At 39.1% G+C, this 16,076-nt stretch overlaps 1 protein-coding gene across 3 annotated transcripts in view; it reads right to left on the bottom strand.

The window, feature by feature from the left end:
* Positions 1-16,076, bottom strand: part of shroom3 (shroom family member 3) — a 47,337-nt gene that overhangs the window by 12,741 nt on the left and 18,520 nt on the right. The window contains exons 1-3 of one of the 3 annotated variants that reach the window (XM_018755151.2): positions 15,148-15,247; positions 7,972-8,100; positions 1,405-1,536 (exon numbers count right to left, since the gene is read on the bottom strand). In XM_018755151.2, the coding sequence (XP_018610667.1) occupies positions 1,405-1,463 (59 nt within the window). In that variant the 5' untranslated portion in view covers positions 1,464-1,536; positions 7,972-8,100; positions 15,148-15,247. Of the gene's footprint in view, positions 1-1,404; positions 1,537-4,733; positions 4,979-7,971; positions 8,101-15,147; positions 15,248-16,076 lie in introns of those variants that run through there. The other 2 variants (XM_018755134.2, XM_018755142.2) reach the window with 2 other exon arrangements.

Here is a 16,076-nt window from a genome sequence, read left to right as displayed (position 1 = left end):
CAGTAGTATATTATATTGTATTTCACTCTAAAACATTTCCTTCAATTTTTTGTCCATATATTCCACTTTAAATATTATTCTTTGACTTTTTTGATAAATTTACCTCTGTTGAACTGTGCATATCTTAATTATACATTTTAAAAGTATAGGTATCATGTTTTGTTTGAAATTATGTTTAATCTTATGTTGGTATCAGATATACAGTTTTACGTGACTAGGTCTAAAGAGCCAATATATTTTCTTTGTCATCCGTCATTTTATCTAAGCAACGAAATATGAGAAAATAAAAAAGTACGTTTAAAACTAAACATAAATATGAGAAACTTATATATTATATATATAAAAATATATACTAATATATCAGAAAAAAGAATAATGGAGACCTGCGAAAAGTAGAAATTCAACAAAAATGGAACTCAAAATATTACCCGTTATTGGCTACACTCATTCTCTGTTATTCAGTCTCCCAAAATCCAGTTTTTCAAGTATCTGTTTAATGATATTTCATTACTTAATGAGATTAGGCATTATTAAGGCAGATTTTAGGGTGAACTTTGAATGGGCTTGGAACAAGTTGGAATTTTTCCTCATAAGCAATAATGGAGTGAGTAATTTCATTATCTGGTTTTTCAATATTCAATCCATTCTCAAGAATGAACTAATACAAATGAAAGGGGGATATGTGTATTTCAATATTAGCCCTGTCCTATGTAAAACAGATGTAATAGAAAAGTTAAAATTTACACTGTTGTGTTTTGAAGTATTCTTTAGAATATTGAGCCAAATATCATGCTGGTATTGGGTGGTTACAGTGTTTTTAACTATATAATGGATAAAATCATTACTGACCCTGTGGTGAGAAGGGGAATGTCACAATAGTAAAATCTATTTTCCCTTTGGGGCACATTCTTTTGGTGTAACATGGTTGTTTTATGCACTGTGTGTAATAAAAGGGTTTTCATTTAAGTGCTTCTGGCTTTTTTAGTCTATGAGACATTCATTTTTACAATTTATGGTTAAAGGCAAGTTGAAGGTCTGGCTACAGTTTCAGCTGCTGAAACTAGTAATATATAGTGTACAGAATTTTATATTAAACTGCTTTTAATGGGTACATTACAAAAAGAAATTGACACTCAAGGATTTTATACTTTGTTATCAAAGATTAAATTTTCCAACGTTAATTGGACATGACTTATTATTATGAATTAAATACCTGGACAATACAAAAAAATGACCTGGAATGAAGTGAACTGAAATGTGATGAAGTATGTAGATCCCCTGACAATGGCAAGTGACCACAGGACTGGACCGCCCCTCTCACAGTCAACAGAGAGCAGCGGATGGCTGCTGCAGGGCTGCTTGTGATTTTCTTTCAGCCTTTCTGGTCACCCCTGTCCCACTAACCTGGACTGGCAGTTCTGGTGCCAGGGAGCGCCCATGCCGCCCTGAGATATTTGCATCATGCTGGGGTCCTGCTGACCCTCCCCGAGTTTGGCTGAGTGCCACGAGTGGGGTCGTGACACTGGTTCACTTCGCCTGTGGACACAAGAAGAGCACGTCAAGAAAAGCAAGTCTGAAAATAGTCTCTCATTAGGGCCACTATTTCTGACATTGTGACCATGTCCTCTAAGCAGAGGGAGAGTGGAGACATTACATAGTATGACCAACAAAGCAGGTTATAGCATTTGTCAAGGAAAGAGTAAGTTGAAAGAGCGGAATCAGCTCAGGGTTCCTGGTGATGGTGTGCAGCTGACAACCGATGGTTGACTTAGGCAAACAGCTAAGGTTTACAACCACTAGAGATCTCTGAGGCTAGACATTGTGTTGATTTCAGAAGCACCTAAGCAAGTCATCTTGTTGGAGCTCAGAGTAACTTGGGAAGAACAGATGGAAGAGGCTAATGAAAGAAAGATGGAAAAGTACGAGAAACAGGTGAAGCAGTGCTGCTCGTAAGGCTAGAGGGCAAGGGGTGTGCCCATCAAAGTAGGCTGTAGGGGCTTTGTATATATTTTAAAAAGTTTGTAACTCTCCAGACCAGTTAGCTTGTATCAGTGAGGCCCTCTCAGCAGCAAAATACCCCGAGTTCGGATAGAAAAAATTAAATGAAAAGCTAGTTATCAGTCCTAATATTTGGGTGTAAAGCATGTATTATGATATAGGTTTTCCTGCTCCACTAAATCTACACTTGCCAAGGTTTTAATAAAGATTAGAAGCATAACACCACTGGCAGTTACTTGTCACGATGGAGCTGTAAAATCCTGTTCAAGGCACCATTTTAGACAGTTCCACTAATCCTCTATGGGACTGAGTATCACATTAAATATGTGAATCTGCCCAATGTTGGTCTTCTGTGATCCTATCTTCCTTTCATTTCCCCTGGTTGACCTGATTATCAAGATGGCTCCTCATGACATTTTAGAAAGTTCTGGAACTGTTTAACTTTGGTGCTGCCCAAGCACATACTCTTCTGTTAGAGTCACTGATATTTTCTCGGATATGATAGCCCACACTAATTGACTCAGACTTTAGTCACCTTAAAGGTGAGGTATGTGTATTATGCACAGAATTACATACTCTTGATCTGTGTATATGGATTAGTGCTAGCGATGATACCATTATAAGCAGTTCCATATCAACTTCTTACTTTTGACAACCTTGGTAAAAAAACTACATTTGTTTTTACAAGTAGTATAGACAAAAGTAATGTTAGTCCTGAATTAATTCAGACATAAAGGGGAATATTCAAAGGCTAAACAAATACACCCTATTACTGGCACATATTTCATATATACAACCAGTGGTTTTGTTATGTATGTAAAACAGTCACATTATTTCCAACAGAAATATTATAAACATTCAACTGGCCTGTAAGAATAATGATAAGTATCTTGGTTGACCACCAGACAACTCATTGATCTGTTACAGGTAATTTTATACAGCACTCCCAGCAATCCCTTTTCAAAAGCAATAAGCATGGTCAGCATATCAGCCAACTAAAACACCGCACTTCCACAAGAACCTGGTTTGAGTAACCATCAATTTGTACACATCATATATAGCTGAAATACGTAAGCTAAGAATTGATGTGAATTGTGTTATTAGTCTGGTAGAAAATGTATAACCCTAATCAAAGAATTAATTTCCATAGCAAATCTGTTAAACTAAAAATTTCCAACAATACTTCATCTTTCCATACTGGACTGAAGGACTGTTACCATAATCAGCGTTTTACCTTGCAACTACATTTTATATGGGAAATAGCTCAGACTATTACATTAAGCCACATACAGCGATAAAGAGCTGGCTGAAAGATCTTGGTATAAAAGTTTACCCTGTATAATTACAGGTGGCAAAGCACTTAATATCTAACAGAAAATTTACATGCAATTAAAGAGTAAAATAATATTCCTATCACTCCATGGGGATAAAGGATGTGTACCCTTTGGCTGAATGTTAATATGCAGAACACGACATAATCGCACAGAGGGCAGTAAAAAAACTGAAAATCTGAAGCGAATACAAAAGTTTGTCATGAGTGAAAAATGTCTATAGTATAACCATCATGGTGGCGCAGTGGGTTGGACCAGGTCCTGCTCTCCAGTAGGTCTGGGGTTCAAGTCCCGCTTGGGGTGCCTTGTGACGGACTGGTGTCCTGTCCTGTCCTGGGTGTGTCCCCTCCGGCCTTACGCCCTGTGTTACCGGGTAGGCTCCGTGACCCCATATGGGACATGTGGTTCCGAAAATGTGTGTGTATAACCATCATAGGTCACGTTTTTATAAATGTTCACTCTACATTTTGGGAATTTTTCCTGAGAAAGAGCCCAGATTAACAAAACACTTTCTGAGTGTTATGCTGCTGGGTTAATTAGATTAGCCCAGACAATGGAACCAGCCACATCTGACAACAGATACTTTGCAAGAATATTTTTTACTTGATCCTCTGCTGCCACGGACAATCCATACTTTCATCAGACAAGCTACTACTAAAATGTCCCAAACAACCCTTTCTCTAGCACACAAGTCTTGAAGCTTTGGTTGTTCATTAGCTTGTTAAGTACCATTGAAGCCATTCCATTTCCTTGTGTCAGTAGACATGGAATTTCATTTTGTTTAAAATGCAAGAAAAGGGGTCAAAGTGCCAAAGGAACCCAAAACATGTTTTTCAACTTAGAAAGCGCTTCAGTACAAAAATCTATGTAGAGTTGTGTCTTTTTAGGAAAACTACAAAGTACCACATTTGCCCGAAGCTGAAAATTAAAACTCTTCATCTCTTCAAGGGGTATATTATGCAAAAGTATAAAAACAGGAAAAGACCAGTGCATATGCATGCAGAAACCTCTGAAATTATCACAAAAAATGACTATAAATGTTCAGAATAAATCTCATATTACAAAATGTTTTTATTATTTCTGAATAATTAATGAATACCACAGTCTCTGAGCTTCTTGTGCCTTCAGACTATGATACCTTTGAGTATTTTACCATTTGAGTTTAACATTTACATCTTGTTGAATTAGAGGCTTTAGGTCTCCACCTGTTTCAGAGACTGAGTTACACTTAAACGTGTTTAAGATCCTACAAAAATTACTTAATTAAATGATGATCATCCCAGCTCAGAAGGTATGAGCCAAAAAATCACTTCAGAGTGTGTGGACAATGCAGACCCCAGACAAAGTACTGGCCATCTGTAAATGCATACAGTACAGAAGAATTCCACCCCAAGTGCCGGTTACCTGGCTGTGAACCGCAGGACCTTGGAGATCAGTCCGTTGGCCAGATTGTTGACACTACTCTCGGAGGGAGATCTGCAAAGCGCTCCCTCATCCACATCCAGGCTCTTTTGCTTCCTGCGAAACTTTCTCCGATAGAAGGCCCCTAGCAGATCCATGGCACCCTGCTTCACCCACTACACTGAAGTGACGGTCAGGGAGAGGCTACTGGGTAAGGCCATGGAACACGGCACTCATTAAAATGCGTAATTAGCTGTTATTACCTTGCTTACGATAGAGCATAAAGTAAACATCCTGCCATGGGCTGAAGTCAAATTCACTGGGAACAAATAGTGTCCACTGTAAAAACAGAGTGAAAGCAAAAACCAGGAGGCTGAATTCCAAAAGGATGTTTATATCAAGAATCTGATTTGAACGCTCTGAGGAAAACTAAACTCATGATAGCATGTGGTCCATCAGGGAACAATGGCAGTTCTGTGCATTGCCTCTTCTCCTCTCAATTCCCATCAATCAACACGTGGCTCAGCTTTTAAGGAGCAGCTAAATCTTCCCCCAAGGGCTGTACAACTTGCTTCAAGCTCTGGCATTTGCTTTCCTCCAAACATTTGAATATCACTGTATAAAGTGCAGTACAAATAGCAGGAACAAAGTTCTTTATGTCAGTCCCAATGTGTAGTGAAATAGCAGCCTGAAATCCAATATTTGAGTGTAAACTGTAAGTCAGAGGGCCAGCTCAGAGGAAGAAGAGTAAAGTGGTGTCAATGCCACAGTGCCGACACCACATTCAGCTTAAACAAAGAGGTGGACTTCTGCAGGGTCCCATCCTGGGATTCCCAGGGGAAAGATACTTCCTCCAAAAGTCCCATGAAACCCAACCACTTGGAATGCATGACAATAGTGCAGAGAAACAGGGGAGTGGCACGGCCTAGGGTCCCGCAGTAGCTAAAAGAAGGGGTATTCTTTGTCATCTTCACAAGGCCAGATGATCAGGGTGTGTCACAGAAAGGAAACGTTATCTGTGCTCAGGACAAAGTCAGCAGTGATAATCTTTTGATCTGTAAGGAAACTGAAATTGGAGAGCTGGAGCTACAATTTGGCCAGCTTTGCTGAAAACCCAAAACAATGTCCGGAAAACGAAAAACCCTTCATGGACTAAAAATTTTATCAGTGAACAGGAATTTTTGGGAGAGAATGACTAATGACAAACAATGTAATGTCAACATGACACAAGTGGTGGGCAAATTATTCATACAATTAATACGTAAACTTGTAAGTAGCTGAGTAAAGTGTATCTAGCATTGTAAGTAGCCTTAGACAAAGGTGTCAGCTAAATGCAGATGAATAATAATAACACAGAAGAACCTATAAAAAAAAAACATCAAACCCTTCATCTTAAAAACTCCTCAAAAGGAAAAGTAAATGTTCCAAGTAAAGTTATCACATAACCGTACCAAAATCACAGTAATGATCCTGTCAAACCTCAAAACAGATACCATTACCATTTCAGGGCATTACCACGCTCAAAGTTGGCAATTGATTCAAAGCCACAAAATATTTTTTTCCTACACCACAAAAAACATTGTTGGGCCCAACAGCAGCCAAGCAACTTAACTCATATCAAAAGAGATGCATTTGCTGTTTGTCAGGCTGAACAGCACAAAGAACATGATTACATCCTTAATCAAAACAAGGCAGTGTCAAACTATCTGTATGGGACCCAGTGGCTTTCTGAGGACGGAACTGGGAGATAAATGACTGGAAAACAAACTGACTTCCAACACGGATGCAGAAATGCAACTTAGCATGACACCCCGTCCCATGAGGACAGCACGGCCCACTCCCTTAAGTCTTCATCCAGGGAGGGCGTATGGCTACATGACACCAATCTCGCAGTTCTCAGACAAATGGCAGATAAGACCCTTGGAGGATGCTGACGTTACTGCAACACAGGCTTCATGACATCCTCACAGTGCTCCAGTGCGCCATCTGTTGCAAAAATACTATGCGGCCTCAAAAGTGTTATTTTCTGGCTTCATACTCACACATTGCAGCCGGGGTATATTGTACTCTTTAACAGAAAATATACTTTTTTCAGCATCCCAAGCAGGAACCTGATGGAAATGTGATCAGTTTCATTTATACTATCTGAAAATATAATCCTGGAAATAGTTAACAAATGACAATTTATAGAATTTCAAAACAATTCAATAACATAGTTGTATTACATAACTAAAAATGTTTGAAACTGTGAGAATGTCTTGCTTCTGAAATGCGGACAAGTTCAGAATGCCCTAGCTGGACAGGTCCAGTGTCTTGCAGTACACTTTCTTGATATTTGACAGGGTGTCTTTTGCCTAAAATTCTAAAACTTCTCTATGCAAACTGTTCAGGTAACAATCCATATCCCATACTGGCAACAGTTTGCATGGACTTCACTTTCAGCATGATGTAAAGCTAACAGTTTTCACAAAAATGACCACATTTTCTGAATACGAAATGCAAGACAGTCATTAATGCCTGCTCTAAGTCCAGTATTAGAGTTTCTATGGTAACTGTATTGTGTAGTTAGAATTTTTACACATTTACAGCAGCTGGGTACAGATTTGAAGTTGATGCATTCGGTTAACTTAGGAAATTCCTCTAAACTTGAAGCAGAGTTCTACGTCGTGTGACATTTTCACAACTGCCTTATAAGGCTGAAACAGACCACATAAATTTGGATTGTATTTATAGACTGTGTACACAGAGCTCTGTGCTTATTAATAGAAGACACTTTAAATGGTTTTGTTGAATAAAACTGAGACACAGAAACCACGAACAATCTTGTTCTCGTTAGGAGAAAAGGTTTCACAACGATCAAAAGTCTCTTTTGTGGTAAACAGTGGGACATCTTTAGCTCAAATACTTAACTTTTCTTTACATTGGAAGAACACACCAGCCCTTTTCCCAAGTCCAAAAAGTCATAAAGTCATAGCAGAAGACGACTCCCTTTGTGTATACTTGACTTGTACTTAAAATGACAGCATTATATTTCAACATTGGAGGTGATTTCTACACAGCTTTAAGTAACAGGACACATGAGGTAAAGGGCACAAGAGCACCAAGCTGAACATACGGCCAGTGCAGTATTCACTTAAGCAAATACATTTTCCAAAAGCATTATTCACTTTTGGGATATGACTCCACCTTCGGTGTGACCCACAGGTGTGATTAGGGCGTGGTGACAGATGGCAAGACAGACCTGTTCCTGATGTGCAGTTTCACCCCACCAGAATAGCCTCGGTTGTCCTGGGAATGTCCTTGACTGTGGGTGGGTCCAACAGGGGGCGGCGTGGCCGGTTCGCTGCAGCCAGGGTCCAAACTGCATTCCCTGGATGGGCAAAAAATTCAGACAGGAACGAGTTACAGCACGCTGAACTAAATACAAGTGGTTCTCATACAGAAACATCTATAATTCACAACAAAGGTCAAATGGGGCTGCTGTCTTTCAGCTCGATAACAAGCTAGAATAAATGGACCACAAACTATGTGGCATGAGCTCCGAAATGTTGCTTGATTGGAATACAAAAAAGGCAATCACTTAAAGCCAAGCAAATACTAAAATATTTCAGCATTATAATATTTGCTTAAGGAGGGTGGGGTGGTGCAATGGGTTTGGTCTGTGCCCACTACGTGGTGGGTCTGGGGTTCTTGCGACAGACTGGCGTCCCATCCTGGATGTGTCCCCTCCCCTTTCGGTCTTGTGCCCTGTGTTGCCGGGTAGGGTCCGGCTTACTGCGACTCTGCTCGGGATAAGCGGTTGCAATTGCAAAAAGCATATGTCTGCTCAATATCTTAAGGCCAATTACATAATATTTATCAGTTTAATAATTGGACTGCTTAACAGCGTAGCCAGTAGCACTGCTGTGTCACAGCGGCTGTTCGGGTGTAAATTCAAATCCAGCTCGGTGTGTGTGGAGTTTTCACGTTCTCCCCATGTTTGCGTGGGTTTCCTTTGGGTACTCTGGTTTCCTCCCACAGTATAAAGATGTGTTTCAGGTTAATTGGTGCCTCTAAATTGGCCTTAGTGTGTAACTGTGTCAGTGAATGTGTCACTGTCTGATTCTGTGATAGACTAGCCTCCTGTATGCCCTGACTAGCCATATAACCTCTGCTTCCATGAAAGTCTCTGGACTACAGCATCCCTGACTTGGAAAAGTGGATAACAATAGTGAGCAATATTTTTGTGCTCATTTGAAATAAAGGAAGAGATGTTCCAATACCAGGGGTACTCTCAGCTGGATTTGGTTATGGCTTCTCCATAATTTATTGACTATCATTATGAGATAATGACAGCCTGCTAAGCCCTTGCGTTGTCAATGGTTTTGTGTGTGAGCCTGCCTGTGGACTACATTTACATTTATTCATGTAGCAGACGCTTTTCTCCAAAGCAACATACATCTCAGCGACAAATACAAATTTGTGCATTACATTAGGAGAAAGAGACATAGCTGCAGACATGTGATTCTTAAGTAAACCTAGTTTGTTACCTTCCACTCGATGCACCGATGTTCATCACTCGAGCAGGTGCATAAAATGCAGGATAGATGAATACTGATAACCGTCCTACAATTTTTTAATTTTTTTTATAAGGTACACAAACATTTACATACAATACAGGAGTAGCAGATGTGTAAAGGCTTATCTGGGGATGAACATAAAGTCAGAAGACAAATGTTTTGTTTGAGTGAAATCCACCTATACCTTATACAGCAATGCTAGAAAACAATAGCTTTGTGCTCATCCACAGTTTTCAAAAAATTATTCAAAACAAATGTCTGATTTCCAACCAAACTCATCAGTTAACATAAAGCAGGATAAAACTGAAATTTTTCAAGTACAAAATCGGTTAGCTGTTAGTGGCAAATGGGAAAAGGACTGAAATGATAGATGCTCAGTTTGTGGGCTAATCTCCTTTTGGTATTTCAACAAGCTACCATTTCTTAAGTTGGCATATTTTCTCGAAACCGTTCTGTATGAGCTTATCTAAGTGAAAACTGTGTGCCAGTATGCTAGTGCTTCTAAAATTAAAGTTAGCTAATGCCAGATCTTGATTTTGTTCACTGATCTCATTCCTTCTTCACTGTCACATTCCAGTAAAATGAGCAGAAGATGAGTACAAACTCTGAAGACCTCCCATGGCATTCAAGAATAAGGTCTGAGCACGATTAAAAAGAAAAAAACTGAAAGGACTCAAAGGGTCATTGTAGTCAGGAAGGAGTAGGGTGAAAGTACTAACCTGCCAAATGATTTCACTATAGGCTGGACTTTGTTCAGTACAAGGAAACAGCAAGTCACAGATACTCTGCATGCAATACCTGAGCTCGTTTCTATTAGGTTTGATAGGGTGGGATAAGTCCATTATTACACACAATCAAGGCATACATCTCAGTGCTGAAACCTGACTGATGATAGCTAACTGGAGACATGTCTGTTCCTTGCTTTAGGCCTAGTTAAGTGCATTGGACCTAAGATACCAAACATTTCTCCATTTTGTCAAATCTTTACCCTAATATTAATTATACTTCATAAAAGTACACTGTGTTCAGCTTTCCTATTCATGCCAATGATTAGAGCACATTTGTTTATTCTTCTAGTGTAGTTCTAAAACCATTAATCTTATGTGCTATTCAACATGTAAGAAACATTTATTCATGTCTTCACTCCACCCATATGTCTCAAGTCTCACAAATTCCAAAAGCATTATGCCCATTACTAAAAATTATGACTAGTTAACAATGATCAAAGCTCCATAATTGCAGCTCATCTAAACTTACCTACACGTTCATTCTCAGCTAACAAGTTAAATGGCAACAGTTCAGTCTAATTCTGTGCAGAGGGGTAACATGTCATTCTTGGAATTCTATGTAAAAATAGAAAAAACTGATTTTAATCCACTCAGTTTTGATAGTCAAGTGCACTCACACTGAAAACATTTCCACAACCTCAAAGAGTCAAAGTATTTTCAGTGGGATCAAAATGCATGATAAAGCACAGACCAGTGGAATCTAACCATATTAATTGAACAATTACATATAATAATTTCCATAATAATTGATGTGGCAACTGTCTAATGACAAAAACTAGAAGAAGAATATGAATTACTTTGTTTTATTGGAACAAAATTTCTTTCATTTTTTCATGTGGACCTTGCTAGAAGGGAATATTACAGGTATCATAAAAGGAGAGCAAGAACTAAATGGGTGTTTGAGAACTCCTAACATGTGACACAGTGCGTCTTGCACTAAGGGAAAATACTGCTGTAATTGTTACCGCTTACAGGTATCTGTACAGGTCTTAGAAACAAAAAAGCTCCAACAATTTCTTAAATGTGAATGTAAAATATAAGTATAATATTAACAGAGCACTTACAAAATGAATGACTTTCACACCTTGAGTTGTTAATTTGACATTAAACAAGAAAGGAATTGGCCTTTCTCAGCAAGGGCATGGTAAAAGTTCGGCCTTTCGGGATGAGGGCGTGCCTTTTCTCAAGCTTTATCAGTGAAAAAAACATTCATTACAAACATGCAACAACGCCTATGTGGTTTACAGCTGGAATGGTAACCTGAAGTGTTTACTTTTTGGCAGTGTGATGACTGAAATATTCAAAATATTTTCATAAAGGACTTTTACATGGGAAATTCATCGCTCAGGAGGGAGTAATGTTTGTTACTGTGAAGGATGAAAGGGGCGGAACACAATGACACAATGCACTTGGACTGGAAAATAAAGAGCACATTCCTCCAAAGTTCACATTCTAGAGCACGTTGTGATGATACTTTCAAATAAAAAATGGGCAGCGAGCTGTAAAGCCTTAACCACGGGTTTAATTGCTTAGATACCATGTCTGTTGATGCAGCCATTGTGCTCAATGTTCTCAAGTGGGTCGAAACTATGCCAAGAACCATAACAAAAGATGATGGCCTATTTACTTTACCCTTTATTTGGTTAGAAGCAGCAGAGCCCTTGACTTCATCCTCAAGGCTGAAAAGAATGTTTTTCCATTTTTTTTAACTCTTATGAGGTCTTCATATTTGCATGTTGGAGTAGTGAAATTAAAAACAGGGCCACGCAATGGCAGGGAGAGGTGCAGCTCTGAAGTCCTCCACTCAAGCATGCCCTGCACATTCCACACATGCTGCAGCCTCCTGCTTCACAGTAACCCAGGTAGTATCCACGGCGATGGGCAACCACGCACTTGCTGCGTAGGTCCCCCATGCTGCCTCCCAGAGGTAGGTACAGCCAGTGGATTTCACTGTGGCTCTGCCTTCGCTACCGCCAAAAGAAGTGGGTTGAGGGTTATATCCTGGTCTTACAATGTAAATATAAAAAAAATTACCGACTGTAAATCTTTGTATCGCACCAAATTAATGGCAGTCATAATATTCAACACTGTACCGGAATACTCACCTCTGTATTTGTGAGTATTTTGATTGAAATCGGTCTGACATTATCATAACTTCTACATCTAGCATGTCAGCCAAGTTTGTGCATATATTCTTTAAAGTTCAGACTATTATTTTCATCCTGCTGTAATTAAAATAACTTCATCTCCAGTTTGTTTGCTTTGACAACATGTACTTACACATCACCTGTTGACTATCATTTTATATAGACTGCAGTTTCAAAGTCTTTGTTACATGCAGAATCACACACATGTAAAACAAAAATACTAACTGAAATACATGCACTTTATACAAATTGTCACAACCCTGTCTCAGGATATGTTCTTATCAGGAATAAGTGATTTAGTGAGTGAGAGGATAACATGCATATTCCCAATGCAATTTTAAAGGAAATTACTTAATATGAGAAACAAAAAGTATTGAATACAATCTGAGGAGTCCATTAAGAGTTACAATTCTGTGCCTGTATGTTAGGAAAATGAACACAGCTGGGATACAAATCCGCTTACCTCACCACTTGAATGCATAAGCCTGGCAGGAATGCCATTCTGCACATTTATATATTTCTCTTTGGGATGTGGAAAAGGTCAAGTATTTAATTAATTAAGCACATCTTTATAAAATACATACTGAAATTTTCCTCTATTAGAACAGTTGAACAAATTAAATTTACAAAATTAAAAAATAACTTTGATGCTCCACAATACTGTTAGTGCTGTTAACAATCAACTATTAATGCTTTTCATTTCAGTGATTTTAATTCTTCTGCTTGTCTAAGACAATATCGCAATCAACAGGAAACAGAGGACTGGCTCATTAGCAAAAAAACTCAGCAATTACATTACTGTCCAACAAACCCACCATTATTCACCTGTTCAGTCTTTCTCAAGATTATATTCATACAAGGATTAATAAATCTATACTCAAATAACATTAATATTCAGGAACCTAACAACATCTGTTTGTAACTTTTTGTTTCTGCAACATTTGTTCCTGTATTCTACCAAAACAAAGTTGCATTTAGAGAAGCCATAATAAAAATATGCTGCTCCATTTAAGAGATAAAAAGCCAGTTGGAAGCTGTATATTACAGCAGTTTTCTTTGTTTTTTTACCCATTGTGTGTCTCTCTTCCTTTGCTCCCTGGCTCATTACCTATTCCACAACCTCTGACTTCTTACCTTCTCTAACTCAGAGGAACACTTTTTGTCTTACTGACAGGAAAGTTTACAGTTCTTAATGAATTCAGTAGTGGGATTATTTAACCAGACATTTCTGCCTGATATGCAAAATATTTTGTATGAGACTGATGAGAATATGATTGAGAAAATAAATTTTTATTTTATCATTATTTTTGTAAATACATTTCAGAGAGATATTCAGAGTGATTTCAAACTGGTCAGTAAATTGAGTTTATGTGTATTGCACGTCATACTTCCCAGGTCAATGTTTCTGTACCAGAGGCCAAAAAATCAAGCTTAATTTCCACATTAGTAAAACATTCACAGGTTTCTTGTTTCAGGCTTTTAACGAGAACACACACAGTTCCCCCTGTGTGCGCTAACAGGGAGGAAGCGAACGCCACGCACTATAACCTAGACATTTAAATCCTTCTGATATAAATCTCCAGCTTCTGACACAGACTTGATTTGTTCAACAGACAATGAGGCCACTACATTCACAGCTGTCCTGGCCCATGCCCAGCATCCTGGCATTCTTGAAGTTTCTTACAGGATGAGGAACCATGAGCCAATGGGAGCTGCAGTTCAACTCCGAGAGCAGTCCATGAGGCAATATGGGCAGAAAGTGCAGAAGGACTGGAGCTCATGTTGGCTGGCAGCCCACAGGTCACAGGTCAGCTCAGCACATGCTTCTGTATGGCACTAAGCACAACAATGTGGAGACAAACAGTCTCAGATGAAACCTACCAGACTGCAATCCCCAAAGTACGGAGTGTGTAAAGGAAGAGAGCATGTAAGCAGCAAACTGGGCAGCAGAGACACAGTGACAGCCTCTAAACAGTGCTACACTGACATGGTACAGCTCCAGGGTAATGAGCTGGGCACAGCCTCAGAGCACCACAGCTGAAGAAATTAGGACGCACCCATCACTCTGTTGTAACTTTGTTTTTTTTTCATCCTGAATTCTTGCAAGCTTATATAGTTATGAAAAGCTAATGTACCATACTCTCTAAACTCTGCAGAGGAACCTGCACGAAAACACGCTAAGCTGCCTCATCTTTAGCCAAGTTTCATTACCTCATTTTAGCATGCTACAAAGCTGTAAACACCAACACCTCATCATGTTTACAACTCAGCGATATTCATAATGACCACTTATGTCATCTTACATGCTGTAATAGTGAGTCTACGAGTACTGTGAGTTATTTTCATGCAGGTGTGCATAAGAACTCAGGAAAAAAATGTCAAGGACCTCAATACTTTTTTCTACATCAGAACATTTTAGGCCAGGGATCACAAAAAGTCAAGGTCTGTATGATATTTGTATGAAGGAAACAGTGAGGAACCACTCATTTTCATCAAAGTATACGATTTGTTCAAACTAACAGGCATCATTTAAACTTACTTATGGATAAAAGCACTTTTTTAATTGACAAACAAAGATAGCATACGCCTGTAACACTGTATCTTCTCCAATGCCATGGCAAACACACCATTTTAATTCTAGGAATGTGGACACCTGCTACCAGAGACTTCATCATTTCACTTTAGAGCCATTCTTAAACAGCAGTGCACTTCAACATAAATTCTTTGTGGGGGAAAAAACATTTTAATTTGCAAAAATGGCAACAATTTATTACAGAAATAGTACAGAAAATAAATATACCGAACCGAAACTTCAGACAAAAACCCTAGCTTCCCACGCTACACATGGAGCTAGAAAAGGGAATGTGTTGCTTGATGATATTATGCGAGTGCCTCCAAACATAACAAAGGAGGATTTTCTTACCTTGTTTGTGAGAGCAGCAGAGAAGGATCAAGTGTCAGCCAGTGGACATCTCCTGTGAAACCGTCACAGTGCAGTCCTCTCCGAGTCGCACAAGACTCAGTTCGTTTTCACTCTTGAAATAAAGCCAGGCAGTGACACAAACGCTATGTTCTCCCAGAAGTACAAGTTACTGGCTTGGGCACCAGAAAGCGCAAACACTCCCTCTCTACCTGACACAGACATATGCACATACGAGGCAAAAGAAAGCAGTTCAAATTACAGGCCCTCCTCCCAACCAATGAAACCAGGCGGGGCAATGAACGGGCTTCACTGGGATGATGTCACGAAGCAGGTTGTTCAGCCCTCTTTTCCTCATACCTTCCCTGGGCACAACTCTACACAGCACAGCACACCTCTCACTACACACTCCCTCAAGTACAACTATGTTGTGGAAGAACCACCTTCCAAGAGCTTCTGGTCACAATTTCTTGCTCTTGTATGCCATTACCCAGCACATCACCACGGTGACAAAAAGAAGCAGGGGGATTTGTGTGTCAGACATCCGGCTGAAAAGATCGGACTGTGGTTAGATCTATTCACACTGTTTGTCATGTCCATCTGCCCCCTTTAAGCTTTTCAATGGAAAGCAATACTTGTACACTCTCAATGTCCTGGGATATGGAATAGTCTTTTTGCAAGGGTAAAAACACATTCAGAATAGGTGTATAATTTTATTACATCTGATCCGGAGGAGTTCAAAATAATAACATGTTAGAAAATTTCATTATGTTAGTATATCATCATCAAGGTGGATTAAAAACTTGCATAAAATTTTCAGATTAAAAAAAAAAGTGAGACAAGCATTACTAAGATATACCGACTGAGCTCATGCAATGTTTCATCAAAAAAGAAGAGCTGGGAAGAGATGCTGATTTTCTGCTTAAACTTAA

This window comes from Scleropages formosus, chromosome 6 (genome assembly GCF_900964775.1).
Source record: "Scleropages formosus chromosome 6, fSclFor1.1, whole genome shotgun sequence".
NCBI lineage: Eukaryota > Metazoa > Chordata > Actinopteri > Osteoglossiformes > Osteoglossidae > Scleropages > Scleropages formosus.
Note: the sequence above shows the minus strand (reverse complement) of the source record. Positions and strands in the feature narration are given on the sequence as shown.